Source organism: Vicia villosa, linkage group LG5, assembly GCF_029867415.1.
Source record: "Vicia villosa cultivar HV-30 ecotype Madison, WI linkage group LG5, Vvil1.0, whole genome shotgun sequence".
In the NCBI taxonomy this organism is placed as follows: Eukaryota; Viridiplantae; Streptophyta; class Magnoliopsida; order Fabales; family Fabaceae; genus Vicia; species Vicia villosa.
This window is the reverse complement of record NC_081184.1, coordinates 168,884,332-168,907,710: the sequence shown is the minus strand read 5'-3', so window position 1 is coordinate 168,907,710 and position 23,379 is coordinate 168,884,332. Positions and strand designations below refer to the sequence as shown.

Sequence of the window (23,379 nt, the reverse complement as noted above, 5' to 3'; positions counted from 1 at the left end):
GGAGCTCCAGTTAAATTTTCAAGTGAATCCGGCTAGCGGATTAGGAGATACGAATTTTCCGAGGTCCGAAACCCTACATTCAACACTGTTTTTCACCACGAAACCTCAAGTAAATTGCAAATCTGGCGACCTTCCTCAAAGAATTGGCTTCCAAGCCGAACACGAAAGTTGTAGATATCGTCGAAACGGTCAGGACATCGCGGGAACTTAGCTCATATCACCTTCCAAATATGACTTGCGAATTTTCCCGTATTTCCACGGTTTAAACCATTTTTCACGCCTTTCTTCTTAAACCCATGAAAACTCTTTATTATTTTTCTTCAATTTTGGAATGACGAAATAAACGTCATTAATAACTTATAGCTCAAATAAAGAGGACAAATTTTGGGGTGCAACAGGTACATTCCTTGCAAATGTTGGGTGTAAGATTATTTTTTTTTTGGAATTTTTTCATTTCGTGTGGTGTAAATGTTGAATGGGAAATTAAAGTTACCGATTATGCGAACCTTTAAGTCTTTACAATAGTTTAAAAAATAATTTTTTTTAAATATTGTTGTTTTATAGGAGTGTGTTCATTGCAAAAATCAATGTAGTATATTGATGAGTTTTTAATTCAACTGAAAAATGTATGAGTTAACAAGATTGTTTTCGTAGGGGTTTCATCCCTGTAAATTTTAAAGTGGCTTACTCCTTGCAAATTATGAAAGCATCGTATGACTCTCTAGATTTGTGAAGACCCTTGCGGAAGATTTGTCCATGTGAAAATCACTTCATATTGAATGTTATAGTAAAATTTGAATTTGTATGACTCCAACCAAAATCGTTTACCTTTGATGTAAAAGCACAACTTTAGTCGAGTGCGGGTGCAGGTTAATGATATATAAATCTCAAGGTGGGGAAATGGTTGGGAATATTTAAAACCACCATGCACTCGCCATTTTAGTAACATATGTAATTTTATTAATAAGAACAAAGCAACACAACTTCATTGATTGTAAAAGATGATGTCAATAGATATTTAAAGATGAATGAAGGTCCATACTCTACATCCTAGAGGTGTAAACATATAATCAAAGCCTCCATATAACTTATTACTAATAGTAAACTAAAGGCCAATTAAAGGAAAGTTTGGCTAACTAACTATCTAAAAGTGAAAAACTTGCGGAACAAGTTAGTTTTTTAAATAACTAACTTATAACTATCTCATTATGTGTTATTCCCTAATAATGAGAAGGGGAGGGGAAGGCTTTGGAGGGAAGGGAAAGGAAAGGGAGGGGAGGAGAAAGAAGGGAAACCCCTTCCCTTGTTTGGGAGTTTAAAAAATAGAATCAAAAGACAATGAAGGGCTTTTATTGTATTATTACCTTTTTATCCTTTTTTTTAAATTCTTAATTTGTATTCTCTACTTTATAGTTCTTATCTAATAAAATTATTTAAAATAAATATAAATGTGATTTTTTTTTATAAAATGATAATAAATTAATTTTTTTAATTATAAAATTATTTATTTTATTATTAATTTAAAAAATTCAAAAAATGATAAATTTTTCTAATAAGATTAGAAACTATATCTAATAAAAAATTTAAAGTTAAACTACATGTAATTCGAAAAAACTTGATAAAATAATAATAAATTAAAATTCATTTTTTTTTAAAATGTGTTATTTTTTATTTCATTATTAATTTGAAAAATACAAAAAAGTGGTAATTTTTTTTAGATAAAATTAAAAACCATATATAATAAATGAAATTAAAATTAAAATACATTTAAATATGAAAAAACTTGATATAATAATAAATTATAATATTTAAAAAAAACTATAATATTTTTATTTCATTATTAATTTAAAAATACAACAAAAAATTGATAAACTTCTCAATATAAAAATATTGACGATATTTCTTATTTTATTCTTGAAGTCCAAAATAAATAAATAAATGTACTAAAATTTTCTTAAAATCAATTTAATTGACAATCACAATGTAGATTCGAGTTTTTACAATTTTCATAAGTACCACATATATCGAAATTAGTTACAATTCAAGATAATGTATTCGAGTACAACTTATGCAACAATCACATAATATCGACTTCTTTCTTCCATCATCCACAAATTACTTCAATATTCAAACTTCTCTTTTTCATCATCTCACAAATTCCTACAATATTCAAAACAAAATAACAACATATCATCAGCATATATGCTTTTAGTAGAATTAGTAAGTATATGGAAAAATGTTCAAAACAATAGGTAAATTACCTTGATGGACGACCTTGACCAAACATAAGTTCAACTAAATAATTCTTTTGCATATCTTTGGGAAGTCCAAGTAAAGCTCTAACCTTTTCAGGGTATTCAAGAAGATAAGTATATGCTGGAGTGAGCATATGTCTCTCCACTTGCATTTCCTGTAAAAGTTTCCAAACATCTGCTTCTGAAATTGGAAGTTTGATGTTAGCTCTCTCATAAGCAGCAACACTTTCTTTAAAATATTTATCATGAGATGCAGTACTCTCTCTAAAAGCACCCGCTATGGTCAAAAGAGCAGATTTTATCCCTTCAATTTCAGCTTCATCTTGAGCCTTTTTAGATCTTTTAGCTTTAGGTTCTTGTGGAATTTGCACCTCAGGAGAAGTAACATCTTGATCATTGCCTCCCTCTTGCAAAGTCTCTAATGTCGCTTGCTCACTAGTTTCAATGGACTCTGACTCACGATTGAGTGGATGATTTTGTCGAATATCTTCATCATTCATAACTTTTTCTCCAGTGGCCCTATCATCTCCACAAGCAATGGACAACTTGTCATAATTAGGAACCGGTTTTGTCATCCATTGTGCAGCTTCTGGTTTTGCCTACATAAAACCAATCATCTAGTCATGCACCCACAAATCACATACAACTCATCTTCCAATGCCTTTCCCAGTTACAAATAAGAAATAAACATCAATGTTATGAAAGTAAACAATTGGAGAAATGCACATCAATTGAAAATCAGAAACACAACAGAAAAATAGTAGAAAGAGAACTACAAACCAAACTTACAACCACCAATTTAACTATGCATGGAGAAAACAGAATACTTAAAGACATGATATAAACTCACAAATAAAAAAAAACACAAGAATTACACACATAGGAGTGAACAACAGAGTAATCAGTGTTTGCAAAGCATAATTATCCTTGATCACAAGTTAGGTCTAAATAGTGAACCTTGTAACTTGTAACAAGAAACAATCATAGATATAAAGTTCTCTCCAAAGCAGTGATAGTGGTTTAAGTCTATCTTGTGTAAAAATGATAGAATCTAGCTTTAAGTTTAATCTATCAGGATAGTAATTCCATCATCATATTCACCTCTTTTTCGCCAATTCCATCATCATATTCACTGCTGGTCCTAATTTTCAACTAGTATTGGTCCCTGTCCCAAAAACAAATATAATTCATATATATAAGGATGGTTTACAAGACAGGCAACACAAACCATCCTTGCATTTCTTTACCTGCATTTTACAATCCCAAAGTATAACCAATGAAAATACTTATCGGATAGTTTCTCAATTATGTCATGGACATGGCTCTACAAATCAAACACAACAGCCATTTCCAAAACAAATCTAATCCGCCAACAAACCAGTGACAGTGATTCTAAGATATCATAATCAACCCCAATATAACGAACAAGCTTTGTATTGACAGTTGACACTTAACAATATCTCAATCACAGGTTTCTCCATATGCTTATATACTATGAATCTAGGATGTAAAATGATAAATTAATCATGATTTCTTACTACTAATCCAGTGAAGCATCAATACAATGCTTCTTTACTATATTGGGATTGGTTATGAATTTTTAGAATCAGTCACTAGTTTGAAATCATACTTCTACCATATGCTTCTTTACTAGGATGGAAAATGATAAATTAATCATGATTTCTTACTTCTATCAATTTTGAATAATTGTTTCACTAAAGTAAAAAGTTACAATAGCAGAAGTAAGAAAGAAATGTTTTAACAGGTCATGTGTATATCTATCTTTCACTAATTCAGTAATTTCTTTTGGAACTTCAGTTTCAGGAAATCCTTGTCTTACAGTGCAGCTAAAAGTGAATCACACAAACAAATAACACTTTCAATAAACATATTACAAAACAGTCACAAGCTATATCCAGTTCAGAGTACAATCATGCTCAAGGTTAATCTGTCTAACCTAATTAACCCCGTTACAGCCATACTATACAATCAAAATTAATTAACTGTCAAACCAGCCCTGCATTTCTAACTACACTAGCTACTAACAGTAGCTAACATTTTATTTTTGAACCAATCTAACTAACTAATTTACATCCCAATTTGAAACTAACTTACACCATTAGCCCACATAAAGTTTAACAATTAATTGATGACATAACACAAATTAATTCAGAATCAAAATGACATACTTCATTATAATTATTGCTTAGAATCCATGTGGCATGATTAACAAGCAAAACATACCTCAATTAGTGTTTTCCAAACTTCAGGTTCAGCAATCCAACGATGTGTGTTTGAATCCCAAGCAAATCCACTCAAGTTCTTGAAAATGTCATAACATTTATGAAAATTTCTTTTCACTAATTTCCATCTACCTTTCACCTTCTCCTTTTGAAAAGGCCTTTGAAACTTTTCACTCATCTCCTTTGTAATGTTGTTATACGCTTTTGATGTATAGGTTCCGTTGACTTTGTTTCCCTCATTTACTTGATGCACAAAGGCATCAATAAGAGCATTGTCCATATCCGTTGTCCATATCTCTCTTTCAGAGGTTGACATGATTCCTGATATATTACAATTGCAGAAAAATAAACATGATAGAGAAATAATGATGATATATAAAGGAATTCATTACTAATGAAATAAATTCAAATCGGACAAAATACATCATAATAACCACCAACTATGTAATGTTTCACATTGCACTAATCATAGAATTTCTACAAATTTTCTCTAATCGTGTGTTATGTAATCGTTCCACATTGCATTAATCATAGAATTTCTAAAAATTTGCCCTAAATGCGTGTTTTGTTCATCCTCGTCTACTTCTAAATGTCCATGATTGGCTTGAGGAGCACTTTGATTGCCAATTTCTTCATCTACCTCAGCAATCAAGTCTTCGTCGGGATCTACTCCCATCAAATAGTTATGCAAGATGCAACATGCAAGAATAATATAATTTTGAGTGTCGACTCCATAAGTCGCTTCAGCACCACTTGAGATGATTCGAAATCTTTTCTTCACAACCCCAAAAGCCCTTTCAACAACATTGCGCAACGATGAATGACGAAGGTTGAATAACTCTTGAGGTGTTCTAGGGGGGTTTGTGATGGAGAACTCTTTCAAGTGATAACGTGTTGATCTAAGTGGTGTAATCAACCCCTTTCTCAACATGAATCCAGCATCAAGAATATAAAATTTACCTATAAATAAAATTTTTATTACTAACATTTCTAGGAAAAAATTTAAATGAAAAAGAATCAATAAGTATTAACTACCTCTAGGTATTTTAAGACCATTTGTTCTCCGTAGAGCATCTTTTAATATTCTAGAATCGGAAGCAGTGCCCTCCCATCCAGGCAAAACATAAGTAAACCTTAGATCAAATGAGCATGCGACCAACACATTTTGTGTAGGAAAGTCTTTCCTACCACGATATCTTGAAGCTTGAGCCAATGGTACTTTTACACGAACATGAGTACAATCAATTGCCCCAATACAATCTTTAAAATAAGGGTAAAATCGATTGTTTCCAAGAATTTCTGCAGGAATGCGTGAACCATCTGGTTGTTTGAGATATGTACGTCCTATCTCAATTATCGACCTAAGAACACGATGAAAATGACGACTAGTAGTCTCACCAGAGCGTCGAAACCAAAACTGAATCTCTCGATTTCTAACATTGTGAGTTAGAATATATAGCGTCTTAGCAACTTGTTCCTCTACTGTTACCCTTTGTGTTTGTCGAAGACCGCCCTCTTGTTGTAATATAGAACATAGGTCCAAAAAGGCTTTAGGACTCATTCTTATTATCTTCCGACCTTCACTAGTTGCAACTATATTCATTATCTTATCGCGTACTCTCTCTTTCTCTAGCGTCAAACTACGATCAACAATCCTAATTCGAGATCGAATTTTAATTATGCAGTAATAAACTACAAGACATAGAACATGAACAATAGTCATTTGTAGTCTTTCTCTCCATCTGCTCAATGCATTAATTGTTCGATGATCCATTTAACAATTGAAACCTAAATCCAATCAAACAAAAGTGATTATGTTTAAATAATTTTATACTCCAATACCAAAATCAGTAGCTATGGTTTATGAAAATGACAATAAAACTATGGTTTCCATAAAAAACCAGTGCTAGCTACCTCTTATTAGCATTTTTTTCCAGAAAGCTTCATTGTGAGAAGAAGAATGACAATAAAACTATGGTTTGCAAAGCATAATTGTTCCTAATCTGAACATGGGTAGAAGTAAGAGTGAGAGAGAAAGGTCGCCGCCGGAGATTGTCGCAGAGACCGTTTTCGTGAGGGATTGTCGCAGAGAGCCGACAAATTGTTGTTCTGCGAGAGAAATCGCGAGTGAGAGAGAAGAAATTGCGAGTGAGTGAGAGAAATCGCGAGCGAGAGAGAGAGAGAAAACTCACCGGAGATCGCCGGAAATCGCCGGATTCGTGAAGGTTGAGAGAGGCGACGACAACGTTTTCACAGAGAGAGAGACGTTAGTTTCTGATCCATGAGATTAGGGTTATGTCTGAAATTGGAATTTTGAAATAATTATGAGGGTAAATTTGTCAATTCAGTCATAAATCCCCTAAAACCCTCCAATATGGGGGAACTCTAAAATTGGGTCAAATGAGGACTTTGGAGGGTTTTAAAAAATCCCCAAAACCTTTCTCTCTTTTTTTTTTAACTCCCAAACAAGGGTTTATCATCCCACAAACCTCCCCTTCCCCTCCCTTCCCCTCCAAAACCCATCTCCCAAACATAGCCTAAGGGTGTGGGTTCAAGTCTCAGCCTTGTCATTTTATGCTTTTTTTCATCTTTTTACAAAATTTCCTTCATATTTTCATAATAATTTCACCTTTAACTAAATAATCAAAACCCTAACCCTAACTAATCAATATTAATTCTAATTTCACATAAAAATTAAAATCAATTTTATTTCTTTAATTTATTTATTTTTTCCTTTTTGTAATTAATTAATTAAATCCAAACTTTCACTTAGACTGGATTTTTAGGTTTTGATCAAAATTAATATTTTTCTCAAATAAAACCTAATTGGACATAGTAATTAGAGTTGTCGCTCAATTCAAATTTCTCTTTCATAAATTAATCATGTAATTAATTAATTAACCTTTAGACTCTAGTTTTAATTTAATCAAAATTTTCATGACAATTCCAAATTTAATTATTTTCCTAAATTAGTTCTAGAATAAATCTTCTCCATCTCTAATTATTCATATCTCATCTCATTTCTTCTCGATTTTATTTTTTTATGCGCGTTATTTAAATTTTAGAAATCTTGTATAGGTTGCAAAGTCTTATTGTAATTTATTTTCTGCATCTTAGATATTTTGTATAGGTCGCACGGGCGACACCTTTATATGTAATAGCGTAGGACCTTTATATTCCTGCACTTTACTTTTTGCATACCATAACTGCTTAGATGTATGTTAATTAGGATTGTATGGCAAGATTAAAAATGAATATAGCTCACCTAACAAAAAGATAAAAAAAAAGGCATGAAAATAATCATTTCACACACTCTCAAACTTTAGGGTATGCCTCTCAGTCGCAATCAAGAAATAAGCAGCAGAGTCAAGTCCTAGGTCCCTAATTGATCTCCCAACTTCCTCATAATTGGGACGTTCAAAATTAAAATAAAAAAACGGAATTGACCCGATAATATCCAACACTTAGGTTGTTCATTAATCGATAGTGAATTAGTCTTATTAATCAAAAGGGATAGAAAATAGCAGGAAATAAACCTAAAGTAGGGTAGGTCACTTTTAATCGCTTGCTCATCTTTTAAAATACTTTTTGCACCTCACACTTTTAAAAATAAATTCAAACAAACAAAAGGTAAAACTTTGTGTAACATTCGTACAAGGATTAAAAACAAAGTTAACCCTACTTTTTCTCAAACTCTTTTTCTAAACACTCCTCCACTTTTCAAACAAAACAAACATCAAAGAGCTAAGAAATTAAGAGCCCATGGATAACCATGGATGCGAAGGGTGCTTGCACCTTCCCTTCGCATAATCTACCCCCCAAACCCAATTTTCAAAATCTCTAAGGTTTTTCCTATTCTTTTCTCACATTTCCTTTGGATAAAAGAAAAGTCGGTGGCGACTCTTGCACCGCAACATTTCAAATTAAAATAAATAAAAAAAGTCAGTTCACCGAGTAACAATTAGCTACCCCTATTCAATCTTCTTGAACCTGATAAGTGAGAAGACACGTCGGCTTCTGAATGTTCATGGTGGAAGAGGATTGAATATTGAGTGAACTCGAAAATTTGCGCTTTGAAATATGAGTTTTCTGAATTGTTGATTGAGAATGTAGATGTTTTTAAGAAGAAATATAGACGACCCAGATTCGGGATAAATCTTCAGCATGGCTGGATGTTGTAGACGACCTATCAGACGGCTCTTCAGTATGGACTAGAACAGTGCATGGGTATTCATGGTGATGGAACATACCTTCGGTTTCGCTCACCGGTAAGATGCACTTAGAAAATCCTTTAGGTTCAGGACATACTTTTCCGTTTCGTTCTTCGGAAATTTGTGTGACGACATTTCTGGCTCGGACCTCTCTTCAGTATGGACTGGCAAAGTGCACAGGTAGCCATGGTGATGGGACATTCTTAGGTTTTGCTCACCGGTAAGATGCACTTAGAAAATCCTTTAGGATCAGGACCTACTTTTCTGTTTCGTTCTTCGGAAATTTGTGCGACGATCTTTCTGGCTCGGACCTCTCTTCAGTATGGACTGGAAAAGTGCACAGGTAGCCATGATGATGGGACTTACCTTCGGTTTCGCTCACCGGTAAGATGAATTTAGAAAATCCTTCAAGATCAGGACATACTTTTCAGTTTCGTTCTTTAGAAATTTGTGCGACGACCCTTCTGGCTCGGACCTCTCTTCAGTATGGACTATTAAAGTGCACAGGTAGCCATGGTGATGGGACGTACCTTCGGTTTTGCTCACCGGTAAGATGCACTTAGAAAATCCTTCAGGATCAGGACGTACTTTTCCATTTCGTTCTTCAGAAATTTGTGCGACGACCCTTCTGGCTCGGACCTCTCTTCAGTATGGACTGGTTAAGTGCACAGGTAGCCACGGTGATGGGACGTAACTTCGGTTTTTCTCACCGGTAAGATGCACTTAGAAAATCCTTCAGCTTCGGGACGTACTTTTCTGTTTCATTCTTCGGAAATTTGTGCGACGACCCTTCTGGCTCGGACCTCTCTTCAGTATGGACTGGCAGAGAGACGACCTCATGGGGACGAATCTTCGGTATGGACCGGATGCAATATACGACCCTTTGGGGACGACTCTTCGGTATGGACCGGATGTAGTAGATGACCCTTTGGAAACTAATCTTTGGTATAGACCGGATGAAATGAATGAACGACCCTAGCAACAGGAAATTCTTCGACTCGGACAATCATGGACGACCCTGGCGATGAGATGTGTTTATCCTTTTGATTTGGGAAAAACATGGACGACCCTGGCGCAGGACGTGCTATTCCTTTTGGTCTTGGAAAAATATGGACGACCCTGGAGATAGAACGTGCTTTTCCATTTCTCAGGAAACTAGCGACATTTCTCAAGAATACCAATGATTTGAAGCTTTTTAGTGGCTTCGCAGAAAAAGGACAAAATGCTTTATGCAATGATGTATGTAATGCGTATGTATTGTATGTTTGGATTAGTAATACCCCATGATTGCTGGAAATACTACTGGGAAAATGTATGTTATGTAATGATGCATGATTTCGTCGAGGGAAAACACCAACATATAGAATTCCCAAGACGTTTGTCTTGCTATTCTAAACTTCGTAGGGAATCTGCAAAAATAAATTTCAAGATCCTTTGGAGAAGACAAGATTGAATTGTTTTGAAAGAACCCCACTGGGGAATATATGGTTTTGAAGCGAGCCAATTAAGCAATTCCATCGAGGCATTAGAATTTGTGTATGTTTGCTCGAAGAGAATCAACTTGTTGATCTTACGCTAGAGAAGAGAGACCTTATGGACATAATTCTTGTTGAGGACGAGGTAATCTTCGATGGCGGAAACCTCTATTAAGATGCTATTGTTGGGAAGATTAGAACTCTTCAAATAGAAAGTCTTGAGAGAATAAGTCTGATGAGAAAATAAGGAAAGAACTATGTGGGGAACTTCCTTAACAAGAATATGCTCTGTCGGGGGAGAACGGAGAATTTCCATATATGAATTCTTGGTGTCAGAGAAAAATCTTGGATGAGATTAACCCGTCGTGGGTTTGAGAAAACATGGGTTCAGGCATCGCAAAGCAGCGTTGCTGGATGTAAACGAGAAAACATGGGCAAGGAAACTCGAAAAAAGACCTCTATTAGGGATTAGGGTTCCCCTTAGTCAGTACTCCGCTAGGGAATATCCTCCATCCAACTTGCTAGGGAGAAATAACTTGTCAACCTCTCAATGGGGAAGACAAATTTGGCTTGTTGGGAATAAGAGAATTCTACTAGATAATAAGATGACTCTGGGGCGAGAAATCTTAGAGCAACTTCGTTGAGGCCACAGAAGTATTAGATAAGATTAAACTGTCGGGGGTATATGAAATCCTGGGCAGGAGTCTCAAAGTGACACCACTGAGGGTAATGAAGAGTCTTTGGTGAAGACAAATCTCGGAAAGCAATATCTACTGAGAAGAAGGATATTCATCCAATCACGATGATTATTCTGTTGACAATGCAGGGGAGAAGATGATAGGCTTCTGTAAGATTAATTGACAAGCGTTTCAGGCATCGGTATGGTAACCGGAAATAAACAATTAGTAAGGTTATTGGCATCGGTATGGTAACCGGAAAGAATGATGCAAGGTCAAGCAAGCTAGCAAATCGTAGCAACAAGGAAATATGATTTGGAGAAAATCTGTTGAGGAATGTCAACCATATGAACATGAATCCCTGACATCTGTTGAGAACAAGGATCCTTATAACTCACAAGTTATTTAGCTTGTGACTGGACTTAACCTGATCAATCCTAGCAGAGGGGGAAATGCCCCTTGTATACTGTCTTTCCCCAGTCTGTAAGACTTTTGAAGAAATTCGCTTCGAGAGGACTTTGATAGATCTGTGTTGTTATAGATAACTTGCCCCAGACTTGTAGGACTTTAAGAGACCGAACCTCGACTCGGTTGCCCCAGGTTGGCTGGAACTTTGAGAGATTGAACCTTGACTCGGTTGCCCTAGGTTGGCTGGAACTTTGAAGATATTTATCGACGTGACTTACCTAGATTTGTTGGAATATTATTGGGAGAACACCTTGCTCCAAGCTCAACGGAGTCTCTAGCAACATGCCCTTTGATCTCATCGATTCTCTTGAAACAATTGGTTTCTAATTCAATGTCGTGATCAAGTCTCTCTTCTTTGACAAGCTTAAGCTCTTTACTGATGTTCATTGTGTAATCTCTTTTGAGGTCAAGCAGTTGTTTTGTATGTAGAAAAATGTTTATTATGAGAATGACAATTAAAATGCAAAAAATATGTAAGCCTTGAAGTTTGAAAACACTGAATGAAATAAAGTCACAACTCTGTTGTGAACGAGTTCACTGGCTAGAGTGCGACGCTTGAAAATCTTTTTGTTTTATAAGAAAGATAAAATGTACATAAGATACAAACATAGACATGTGACACATCTTTTGGGAGTCAGGAAACGCTATCTCGTCGTAGCATACCTTCGAGCTAAGCCCTATTTCAGTTAGGACTTTTGAGGGTTGTAACATGGTTTGGTTCACGGTGAAATATGGATGTTTAGGCTCAAAATATTTTGGTTCCCACCCCCTTCATGATGTTCTCCAGTCCTAAGTTCAGTCGACTTGATATGAGCATTCATCTCTCAAGAGGAATTTGCATCTTCCAACAGGAAGTTGAAACGGTTGATGGACCAACACGAAAGTCTTTCGATCATGGCAGTCACTCACTTTACGGCTTCGCATTGTCGTGGTGTTTGACCACACGACTTTGTTCTTACTTCTCATTCCTTTTTTTTCCTTTTCATTTTTTCCTAAGTCATTTTTCATTCAATTTTTTCAAGCTTCGACTTAGCGTTTTTTTCAAGTTAGAAATTTTTTTGTTTCGTTTTTTTTAACAAGTCGTGCAGTCTTTGTATTGTCTTTGATTCGTTGGAAGTGATCGTGACTGTAACGCCCCATTTTATTTAATATTATATTATATTAATATTTTTGAGTTACCGTTTGATGTTTATTTTTGCGACGAGAATTTTTATATTAACCGATATACCCGTTAATATATTCGGCTACGTTTTCGAGGGACCGGTAATTATTTTATTTGGTCCGGTATTTATTTTGAGAGACCGGTAATTATTTTATTTGGTCCGGTATTTATTTTGAGAGACCGGTTTTTATTCCGTTCGGTTCGGTAAAATATTATTCGAACCGATATTTTATTATTTGGAGTTATTTTAATTAGTTGGGTTAATTATATTATTTAGTGATAATTAGTGGAGATATTATTTTTTAAGAAGGGCTTGTTGGTAATTTTGGCCATGTCTTGCAAGACCATAAACAAACCCACACCATTTGTTATATGTCATAACACAAAGAACACACTTAGAGAGAGTGAGAGAGAGCTAGAGGTCTTGGAAGGAAGAAGAGGAACAAGAGCAAGAGCAAGAAGCTAGGGTTTGGTTGGTTGAAATCATCAAGAATCATTCAAACATTTGAGGTAAGGGGTTTGATTTTCCAATGCTTATAGTTAGGGTTTGATGAATATATGTTGGATTTGGGGGAAATTTGATGTTAGGGTTTGAATTTATGGATGAATTATTGGTATAGAAACTGAGTTATAAGAATTGCAGTAATTAGAAACTGTCTGTTTGTGAAAATGGAAAATTGTCTGTTCTTAAGTAACTGCGTTAGAAATTGAAACAGAAAATGTATATGCACAGTGAGGGGGGAGACGCCCATCTCCTCACATGCCTTGGAGTGGAGACGCCCTTCTCCTCATTCTTAAAGGGTGGGAGACGCCCACCTCCATTGGTGGGGCGTCCGTCTCATTAATTTTTGCCGTTTCCATTTTCTGTTCCCAGTTCTATATTTTGCCTTGTTTCTATTTTCTGTAATGCTTTCTGTTTCTTGCCAATCTCCATAAATATCATGTTATATGATTATATTTAATTAAAAACAAATATGACATAAGTTAGCTGATTTAATTTGGAACCCGATTATGTTCCGATTTCCCAATTTCGGCAATTTCGGCAATTTTGGCGACGGAGCAAGTTTCTCCGAATTGAACGAAAATTTACGTGCTAGCTAATTTTGACGTGTAGAACATCGTGGTGAGGTTAGTTTTTCAAGATTTCGAGTTTTTACGACGCGAACCGAAATAAGTTGTGTGACGGTTAAGTTGAACCGAATTATGTTTTAGTTGGTTTAAGTCGCGTATGGACAATCCGATTGTGATGTTGATAATTATAATTGATACCGATTATTGTGAATGACTTTTGCGACGATTATTGATGTTTGATTATTTTTCCATGTTTGGAATTAAGTGATTAAATTGATGATGTTGTATGTGATTGGTTATGATGTTGCGACGGTTTATTCATAATGAACACTTGATGATATGCGATGCGATGATATGTTTATCTTGATGTGGATAAATATGGCGACGTAGGCTTTATGCCAAATTTTGATGTGCGATGATGATGTTGTTTGTTGTGTCGTGTTTGTGATGTTGTGTTGTCGAGTCACATACATTGCATATGCGACGAGGGCTTTTATGCCAAGGTGACGTGGGCTTTTATGCCAAGGTGACGATGGACTTTTATGCCAATGTTCCTTAATGGACAAAGCGACGAATTGGTACCACATGCATAACATAGTCGTATCTCATGGAGTCGGTTATGTTTACTTTGAGTCTTTTGGAATTGAGTTTATTTGATGACTTATAATAAATTGCGATGTTATATGATACTTTATGTTGTGATGATTTTTGGTGTTGAACATAAAGCGAATATATGTGATGGTTTTATGATGAGTAAGCGATGAATATAACATGACGGTAAAGTGACGATATGAGTATATGGCGATGAAGTTCATGTATTATTTTTGACATGATTATGGTGATTATGTGATGAAATTAAAGTGTTGATTTTGTATACTAGATTATGATTTAAAGTATGTGAGAATCAGATATTTATCGACATATTCTTATTATCCTATATCATTTATGATTCCAAAACTATATATATATATATTTTATCATGCCTTCAATTATATGTTTTGGAGTATCTCACCCTTTACTTGTTTCGCCGTTGCCTTTATATTGGTAACGTGCAGGTGATCCACGAGGATGACGAGGATTAGCTCGAGTCTCTTTATTTTGATGTCGCTCTGCTCTGATAGTAGTAACACTCGGGTTGTGGGCGACGTTATTATTTTTGGATAGGATAGTTTATGTGTACTATGTTATTATGTCATAACTTTATGTAATGATGATAACATGATGGCATGTATATTTTTGTGAACATATCCACTGTGCTGTGAATATTCATATGTTGATATGATGATATATGATATGGATCGGTATATCCGACTTTTGATTTTGATGATGTGCATTATAATGCAAAGTGATGGAAACATGAATATGTGATACCTCAATTTATGTTTGGATGAAATTTTGAAACTCTGATTTTATTATTAAATTACGAGGGGTAGAATTGGGGTGTTACATTAGTGGTATCAGAGCAGGTCGGTCTGTCCGGCCAAGTTGTGGAGTTTGTTGTTGTCTAATAATCAAGTATTGTTATTTGTTGATTCTAATCCTTGTTTTGTTGTGATCAGAAGTTGTTATGGCGGGGAGGAACGCTGGTAGGAATAATGAGGCTCTTGTTGCTACTGTTGCTATGCAGGCAATGGCTGAGGCTTTCCAAAACCCGCCGAATGCTGACGAGAATGTTGGATCTCGTAGTTTGGAAACTTTCCAAAGAGAGAATCCTCCTGTTTTCCGAGGAAAGTTTGATCTCGAAGGCGCTCAAGATTGGTTTCAGGAGATAGAAAGGATATTCAGGGTCATGGATTACACTCTTGTGCAGAAGCTTCGCTATGGCACTCATAAGTTAATTGTTGAAGCTGATGATTGGTGGGTTGAGACCCGTCAAAGGTTGGAACTTGCTGGTGAGGAAGTGACGTGGGAAGATTTCAAAAGGGAATTCTTGAGAAAGTATTACCCGGAGGATGCAAGGGGAAAGAGGGAGATGGAATTTCTTGAGCTAAAACAAGGAACCTTGTCCATTACTGATTATGCGGCGAGGTTTATTAAGTTGGCAAAATTCTATCCACGTTATGATGGGCCAGGTGGGGAATTCTCTAAGTGTGTAAAGTTTGAAAATGGATTGTGTGCTGACATTAAGAAAGTTGTGAGGTATCAAAAGATCTGTGTCTTTGCGGATTTGGTCGATAGTTGTAGGATCTTTGAAGAAGATAGAAATGCTCATTATAAGATTATGTCTGAGAAGAGAAACAAAAGGGCATCTAGCAGAGGTAAACCTTATGATGTTCCAGCTGGTAAAGGGAAACATAAAGCGTTTCAAGGGAGAAGAACTAGTGGGGGAGATGCTCATGCTAGTATTGTTTATTACAAATGTGGGAAACCTGGCCACAAAAGTAATGTTTGTCGAAGTGATGTGAAAGCTAAAGAGGATGAGGTGAGATGTTTCTGATATGGTGAAGCGGGTCATATGACTCGTGATTGTAAGCATAAGGATGTGGTTTGTTTTAACTGTGGAAAAGGAGGTCACATTAGTGCTCAATGTAAGGAACCTAAGAGGACTCATGGAATGGGAAAGGCGTTTGCTTTGTCGGGTGCTCCGACGGCAAACGAGGATGGTCTTGTTTGAGGTACTAGTTTCATTAATAGCATTCCTCTTATTACTATTATTGATACTGGTGCTACTCATTGTTTTATTGCTGCGGATTGTGTAAAGAGATTGGGTCTCACTTTGTCGTCTCTGAATAGAGATATGGTGGTAGAATTTCCGGCTAAGGGAACGGTTACTACTTCTTTTGTGTGTGCAAGTTGTCCTTTATCAATCTTTGATAGAGACTTTGTTGTGGATCTTGTTTGTTTACCACTTGTCGGGATGGACGTGGTTCTAGGTATGGACTGTTTGAAAGCTAACTATGTCCATATCAATTGCTATAACAACACAGTGATGTTTTCTTCTTTAGAAGAAGAAGAACGAGCCATGTTGGTGTCGACGATGCAACTGAATGAATTCATGAAGGATGAGGTGTCGGTTTTCCTGTTAATGGAGACTCTTTCTATCGAGAGTCAAGCTGTGATTGCAAACTTTCCGGTGGTGTGCGACTTTCTTGAAGTATTCCCCGATGAGATTCCTAGTACACCTCCAGAGAGAGAAGTTGAATTTTCTATAGACCTTGTACCTGGTACCAAACCTATCTCTATGGCACCGTACAGGATGTCTGCATCCAAGTTATCTGAAATGAAGAGTCAATTGGAAGATTTGCTCGAGAAGAAGTTTGTCATACCTAGTGTGTCACCGTGGGGAGCTCCTGTGTTATTGGTGAAGAAGAAAGACAATAGTATGAGACTTTGCATTGATTATCGTCAGTTGAATAAAGTGACTATCAAAAATAGGTATCCACTTCCTAGAATTGATGATTTGATGGACCGATTGGTTGGCGCTCACATGTTTAGCAAGATTGATTTGAGATCGGGTTACCATCAAATAAGAGTGAAAGAAGAAGATGTTCAGAAAATCGCATTCAGAACGAGGTATGGACATTACGAGTATTTGGTGATGCCTTTCGGTGTTACTAATGCACCGGGAGTATTCATGGAATACATGAATCGTATTTTCCATCCTTACTTGGATCGCTTTGTATTTGTTTTCATTGATGACATTCTGGTTTTTTCTAAATCGGAAGAAGAACACATAGAACATTTGTGTATTGTGTTAGAAGTTCTGAAAGAGAAGAAGCTTTATGATAAGTTGTCAAAGTGTGAGTTCTGGCTAAGTGAAGTGAGCTTTTTGGGGCATGTCATTTCTGGTGATGGTATTGCTCTGGATCCTTCTAAAGTTGATGCTGTGTTGAGGTGGGAAACTCCTAAGTCGGTTACTGAGATTAGAAGCTTCTTAGGATTGGCTGGTTACTATAGAAGATTCATTGAAGGTTTTTCTAGGTTGGCACTTCCTTTGACAAAGTTGACTTGTAAAGGAGTTGCGTTTGTGTGGGATGTTAAGTGTGAGGAAAGTTTCGTAGAATTAAAGAAGAGGTTGATAATGGCTCCGATCTTGATTTTACCTAATCCTGAAGAAGCGTTTGTTTTTTATTGTGATGCTTCTAAGATGGGCTTAGGTGGTGTGCTTATGAAAAATGGCAAAGTTGTTGCTTATGCTTCTCGTCAATTGAAGATTCATGAGAAGAATTATCCTATGCGCGATTTGAAGCTTGCGGCGGTTGTTTTTATGCTTAAGATTTGGAGGAATTATCTTTATGGTTCAGATTTGAAGTATTTAGTGACCATAAAAGTTTAAAGTACTTGTTCGACCAGAAAGAGCTTAATATGAGGCAAAGGCGGTGGCTTGAATTGTTGAAGTATTATGATTTTGGATTGAATTACCATCCTGGTAAAGCTAATGTGGTGGTCGATTCTTTAAGTGGAAAGACTTTGCATATGTCACTTTTGATGGTGAAAGAGTTAGAGATGATTGAGCAATTCCGCGATATGAGCTTAGTAATTGAAGTGACGCCAAAGAGTGTTATCTTGGGAATGTTAAAGATCAATAATGATTTCCTTGATAGCATAAGAGAAGCTCAGAAGCTTGATGTGAAACTTGTTGATGTGTTGGTTAGTGTCGGACAAACTGAGAATGAAGATTTCAAGTTGGATGCTCAGGGTGTATTGAGGTTTCAAGGTAGAATTTGTATTCCCGATGATATAGATCTGAAGAGGATGATCTTAGAGGAAAGTCATAGAAGTAGTCTGAGTATTGATCCAGGAGCGACTAAAATGTATCAAGACTTGAATAATTTATTTTGGTGGCCTGGAATGAAACGAGATGTGGCTCAATTTGTTTATGCTTGTTTGACTTGTCAGAAGTCTAAAGTGGAGCATCAGAAACCTGCAGGGTTGATGCAACCGTTAGAGATTCCAGAATGGAAATGGGATAGCATTTATATGGATTCGTGATGGGGTTAGCGAATACACCAAGAGGACATGATACAATTTGGGTGATTGTTGATAGGCTTACGAAGTCGGCTCATTTTATTCCTATTAACATTACTTATCTCGTGTCAAGGTTGGCGGAGATTTATACGAATGTGATTGTGAAGTTGCATGGCATTCCTCTATGTATTGTATCAGATAGAGATCCAAGGTTTACTTCTGATTTTTGGAAAGGTTTGTAAGAGGCTTTGGGTTCTAAGTTGAGGTTGAGTTCGGCTTATCATCCTCAGACTGATGGTCAGACTGAGCGGACTATTAAATCATTGGAGGATTTGTTGAGAGCATATGTTCTTGAGCAAGGAGGTTCGTGGGGACACTTATCTTCCATTGATAGAGTTCACTTACAATAACAGTTACCACTCTAGTATTGGAATGGCGCCTTTTGAAGCGTTGTATGGTAGGAGATGTAGGACTCCGTTGTGTTGGCATGAATCTGGTGAGAGTGTAGTACTTGAACCTGACATTGTTCGAGAAACTACTGAGAAGGTGAAGATGATTCGTGAGAAGATGAAAGCTTCTCAAAGTCGGCAAAAGAGTTATCATGATAAAATGAGAAAAGACTTGGAATTTCAAGAGGGCGATCATGTGTTTTTGCAAGTTACTCCTACAACCGGTGTTGGTCGAGCTTTGAAGTCGAAGAAGCTAACTCCTCGCTTTATTGGTCCTTACCAAATTACTTGTAAAGTGGGAAAAGTGGCTTACAGAGTGGCGTTACCGCCAAATCTTTCGAATTTGCACGATGTGTTCCATGTGTCACAACTTCAGAAGTATGTTTCGGATCCTTCACATGTGATTGAGATGGATGATATTCAAGTTCGAGATAATCTTACGGTGGAGACGATGCCTTTAAGGATCGGAGATCGTGAGATAAAGTCTCTTCGTGGTTGAAGTGCCTCGAAAATTAAATAAAGATTTAAATTTTCTATAGACAGAGTCGCCATCGAATATTTATTTTATCCCTAAAGAAAAGGTAAAATAAACGAATAAAACCTAGAGATTATGGATTTGGGTGTCGATTATGCGAGGGGAAGGTACTAGCACCCCTCGCATCCATCGTACTGTTTCCTTAAAATACGCGTGTTTTATTTTATTATTGCGCTCGTATCGGATTCGAATCCGACTGCCTACGTATCCTCATTTGTGTATTGAGGAATCAGAGTGCCGTAGGAAATTGAAAGATGAAAGTAATAGAAATAAGAGAAACCTCGGAGGTTTGTACCCAAATTAGGGTTTCATAAAGAAAGGCGACAGAAAGTATTATCATGGCAAAATAAACAAAAGAACAAGGCATACAAGGCATGGCGAAGTAATAAAATAGTTACGGGAAAGGGATGTACTGTCGCGGGCGAAAAATCGTTGTCTTTTTTCGGGATGAGACACCTGATGCCTTCTTTGGGCTCAAGTGCTCAAAAAAATGATTTTTCTTTTGTACCGACCAAACTTTTTATTGTTTCCAAAGTAGGAAAAGGAAAAAAGCTGCAATAACCTAAAAAGTGGGGGATAGATCTTGGGTAAGAGGGTTGGTTATACGAAGGGAAGGTATTAGCACCCAACGTATCTATAGTTCTCTATAGGCTTTTTTTTTGTGTTTGTTTCATTCTATGTTATGGTGGAGGTTCTTGTGAAATAGGTGGGACCTAAGGTGTTTGTTTGATTATGCTCGCAAAGATCATCGCGATCCTCTGCATACATATCCCTTAGAGGGAATCAGAGCATCTGTAGCTCGGGGTCTACGGGTGCTGAGGTTTGAATGTTTTTTTTTGTTTTGTTTTGCTCGCCAAGGATACGACCTTGTGCCTACGTATTCTCAAAGGGATGTTGAGAAAGTCAGAGCAATCGTAGTTCCCACTTATGCTAGTGGAAGCAAAGGAAAAGAGACAAATGTCATCTAAATGTTCGATGTATCTAATCTATATCATCACATACATCTGTTTGATTTTGTTTGAAAATCTTTTCATTATAAGCCCTGGGCCATGCCACTTATGGCGCTTAGAATGATAAAGATGTTTTTGTTTGTTTAACCAGCCTTGTGGCAAAAACTTTCAATGAAGTCAGCCTTGTGACAAAAAGTTTTGATTAATCAGCCAGCCTTGTGGAAAAAGTTTCAATGAAGTCAGCCTTGTGACAAAAACTTTGATTAATCAGCCAGTATGGTGGCAAAACGGTTTGATTGATTAGCCAACCTTGTGGCAAAAAAGTTTGATTGATTGATTGTTTGTGATGATATAGAAGAGATACTCCTATCATAGAGATGATAAATGTCTAATCTCCTAGGGTATTTGATTTGGATATTGGGGATGCTTATAAGAAGCCCGTGGGTCCTTGTACGAAGCCCAAGAGGAGGCTATCCGAGGGTCCTTGCATTGTAAGCCCAAGAGGAGGCTATGGGAGGGACAATCCAGGGTCCTTGCATTGTAAGCCCAAGAGGAGGCTATGGGAGGGACAAGTCGTTTGTACAAAGCCCAAGGGGAGGCATGGTATAGTTGGTTTGAGCTCTTAGAGCGATTTCACCGGGAAACCATACTCTATGTCCTAACCTAAACTAGGGAGATTCTTTGCACGAAGCTCAATAGGAGGCTATGGGGAACCTAGTGTTGTACTAAGTTGAACAAGTATATATAACACAATCACAAGTATGAACAAGTACGAACAAACATGAACAAGTACATGAACAAATATGAACAGTTATACATATATGACAAAGTGTGTGTATATAATGGAGTTTATGAAGGAAATATACCTGTAAGCATGATCCATTTGTATACACGGGGGCTCGGGACTCATTCTCGAGGAGAGGTCCACTTGAGTTTATTCAAAGCTATGTAAACAGGTATTTACAAAGGGCTTGGGACTTATACCTACATGGAGGCCCATGGTATTTTTGGGAAGATTTAAAGAAGCCTTCATTTTTGGTTTGTTATTCAAAGTTTAAAAAAAACACATTGATTGAGATATGTACAAAAGGGTGTGTGTACAATGAAATACCTAATTTCATGTACTGGAATGGGTATGTACAAAAGGGGCTTGGGACTTATACCTACATGGAGGCCCGTGGTATATTTTTGAAAAGTTTTGAAGTTTTGTTGTTTTGAAAATGATTTGAAAATTGTTTTGAAAAGATTTTGTTTTGAAGAAGTTTTATTGTTTTGAAAACTGTACAAAAAGAAAAGAAATGGGACTTACACTCTCTAATATTCGAGAGGCCCCACCTCATTTTGAAAATTGATTGATTAGTCAAAAGGATTTAATCAAAAAGAAGTGGTTTATCGTTTTGAAAAAGAATCGCGATCACTCGTCTTAAAACGATTTGAATTTTGACAAAAGTCAACTTAATTAAGTTAAACAAGTTTTAATGCTTAATTAAGACCTAAATGATTAGGGTTTGATCACAAAAAATATTTACAAGTGATTAGGTTAAAAATTAAATGAAAAAACAATATTTAAAGTATTTAAAAACACTTAAAAATGTATCATTTTAAACCTAATTAAAAGCATATTAAATAAATCCTTTTTTATGATTTTTTTTGATATTGTCAAAATATGTATATCAAATAAGAAGTGTGTAAAAAATGAAGTAAAAATGAGTTAATTTGATTGATCAATGAATTAATTAAAGTTGTGTAAAAAATTGAAAGAAAAATAGTGATAAAAAAATGTTTTGGCCCCCATGAGTGTTGAACTCGCGCCCTCTCTCTCACAACTCAAAAACTTAACCAACCAGACCACGCGCGTGGTCTGTTAATCTCTTGTAATGAATTGAATATATTTTAAATCAAGTTCCTGAGTTCAGTTTCAAAATTTGGCGCCAAGAACACAACCCCCAAATTGAATTTGAAAATTCTGAAAACTGAATTGTTTGGATCAAGTGAATAGCCTAACTTGCTCGATTTTTCATAAGGAACACAATGGTATCATTTAATTGCATTTATTTTAACCCTAAGGCTATCAATTTTCTGATGAACATGAAGAACCCTAATTCTGAGTTTCAATCTGAAATCGTGTGTGTGCAAGATAAATAGCAATTGATTGAGGGTTAATGATCCTCATGTGTGCAGAAATGAGATGGTATGTTCATATTTCATTCATGATGCATGATTCATAGAGTTTGAAGTTCAAGTAGCTTACCTTCAAAAACGGCAAAAGTGAGAATCGAATTCTGCAAATGAGGAGTTCCAGTTGTTGTTTCTTGATCTGAACACCTTCAGTGGACCTTATGGAACATGTTTGGATGCCTGGAACAATTTGAAAACCTCTTGATCAATCCATGGTACTCGATCTGCAGTATGGTTCAAGTGAGGATCAAGCTTAGTGATTTTGGTGTTTCAGATCATGTATGATGGTTGGAACAGTTCATATGAAGTATATGGATGATGTTTAGAAGGTTAGTTTGGACAGAATTTGCTTGGTATGGATTTTGGCATGATAAGGCTAGTGTTATGCATATTTGGAGGTGAGATGATGATTCTGAGTTTTGGGATGATTTGAGGTGTGTGAATGATTCAAACACATCATGTATGATGTTTATGAGATGTTAGAATCATTACTTTGGCCAGAACTTCAAGGGTTTGGAGGTTGAGATTTCTTCCTCACTTTGAAACTTAAAACTTGCAATTCAAGAAAGAAAGAGAAAACCTATCTTTTGTGAGGTTTTGGTGTGATTTGCAATGAAGTAATGACCTCTATTTATAGGCCAAACTTTCTGAACTCAGAGCTTTGCAACTTGCTTCAAAGTTTGATGATTTGGCTTAAGGGATAGAAAGGAATCTTTCACATTTAATGCATATGGTTAAAAGTAACTAAACCATGGTTATTTCTCTAAGCTTCTTATCTCTTTCCATTCTGATCTCAA

The 23,379-nt window shown here is 36.2% G+C and overlaps 4 protein-coding genes across 5 annotated transcripts; 2 read left to right on the top strand and 2 right to left on the bottom strand.

The window, feature by feature from the left end:
* Positions 1-2,088: 2,088 nt before the first annotated feature.
* LOC131608171 (uncharacterized) lies at positions 2,089-4,816 on the bottom strand. Of its 2 annotated transcripts, none has more exons than XM_058880099.1 (3): positions 4,500-4,816; positions 2,345-2,854; positions 2,089-2,160 (listed from the first exon to the last, which is right to left on the bottom strand). In XM_058880099.1, exons 1-3 carry the CDS (start codon positions 4,812-4,814, stop codon positions 2,146-2,148), a joined length of 840 nt encoding a protein of 279 aa, XP_058736082.1. In that variant the 5' UTR covers positions 4,815-4,816; the 3' UTR covers positions 2,089-2,145. The 2 variants fall into 2 exon arrangements, with proteins under 2 accessions (XP_058736082.1, XP_058736081.1); XM_058880098.1 differs by having other exon boundaries at positions 2,099-2,160; positions 2,262-2,854.
* Positions 4,817-4,936: 120 nt separating this feature from the next.
* Positions 4,937-11,716, bottom strand: LOC131605990 (uncharacterized). The gene is made up of 3 exons (XM_058878277.1): positions 11,548-11,716; positions 5,534-6,190; positions 4,937-5,458 (listed from the first exon to the last, which is right to left on the bottom strand). Exons 1-3 carry the CDS (start codon positions 11,714-11,716, stop codon positions 4,989-4,991), a joined length of 1,296 nt encoding a protein of 431 aa, XP_058734260.1. The 3' UTR covers positions 4,937-4,988.
* Positions 11,717-15,129: 3,413 nt separating this feature from the next.
* Positions 15,130-15,999, top strand: LOC131605988 (uncharacterized). The gene has a single exon (XM_058878276.1). The coding sequence runs from the start codon at positions 15,130-15,132 to the stop codon at positions 15,997-15,999; it is 870 nt and encodes a 289-aa protein (XP_058734259.1).
* An 18-nt stretch (positions 16,000-16,017) lies between these two features.
* Positions 16,018-17,838, top strand: LOC131605987 (uncharacterized). Its single transcript, XM_058878275.1, has 4 exons — positions 16,018-16,170; positions 16,264-16,817; positions 16,938-17,075; positions 17,319-17,838. The coding sequence occupies exons 1-4, from the start codon at positions 16,018-16,020 to the stop codon at positions 17,836-17,838; spliced, it is 1,365 nt and encodes a 454-aa protein (XP_058734258.1).
* The last annotated feature ends 5,541 nt before the right edge of the window (positions 17,839-23,379 follow it).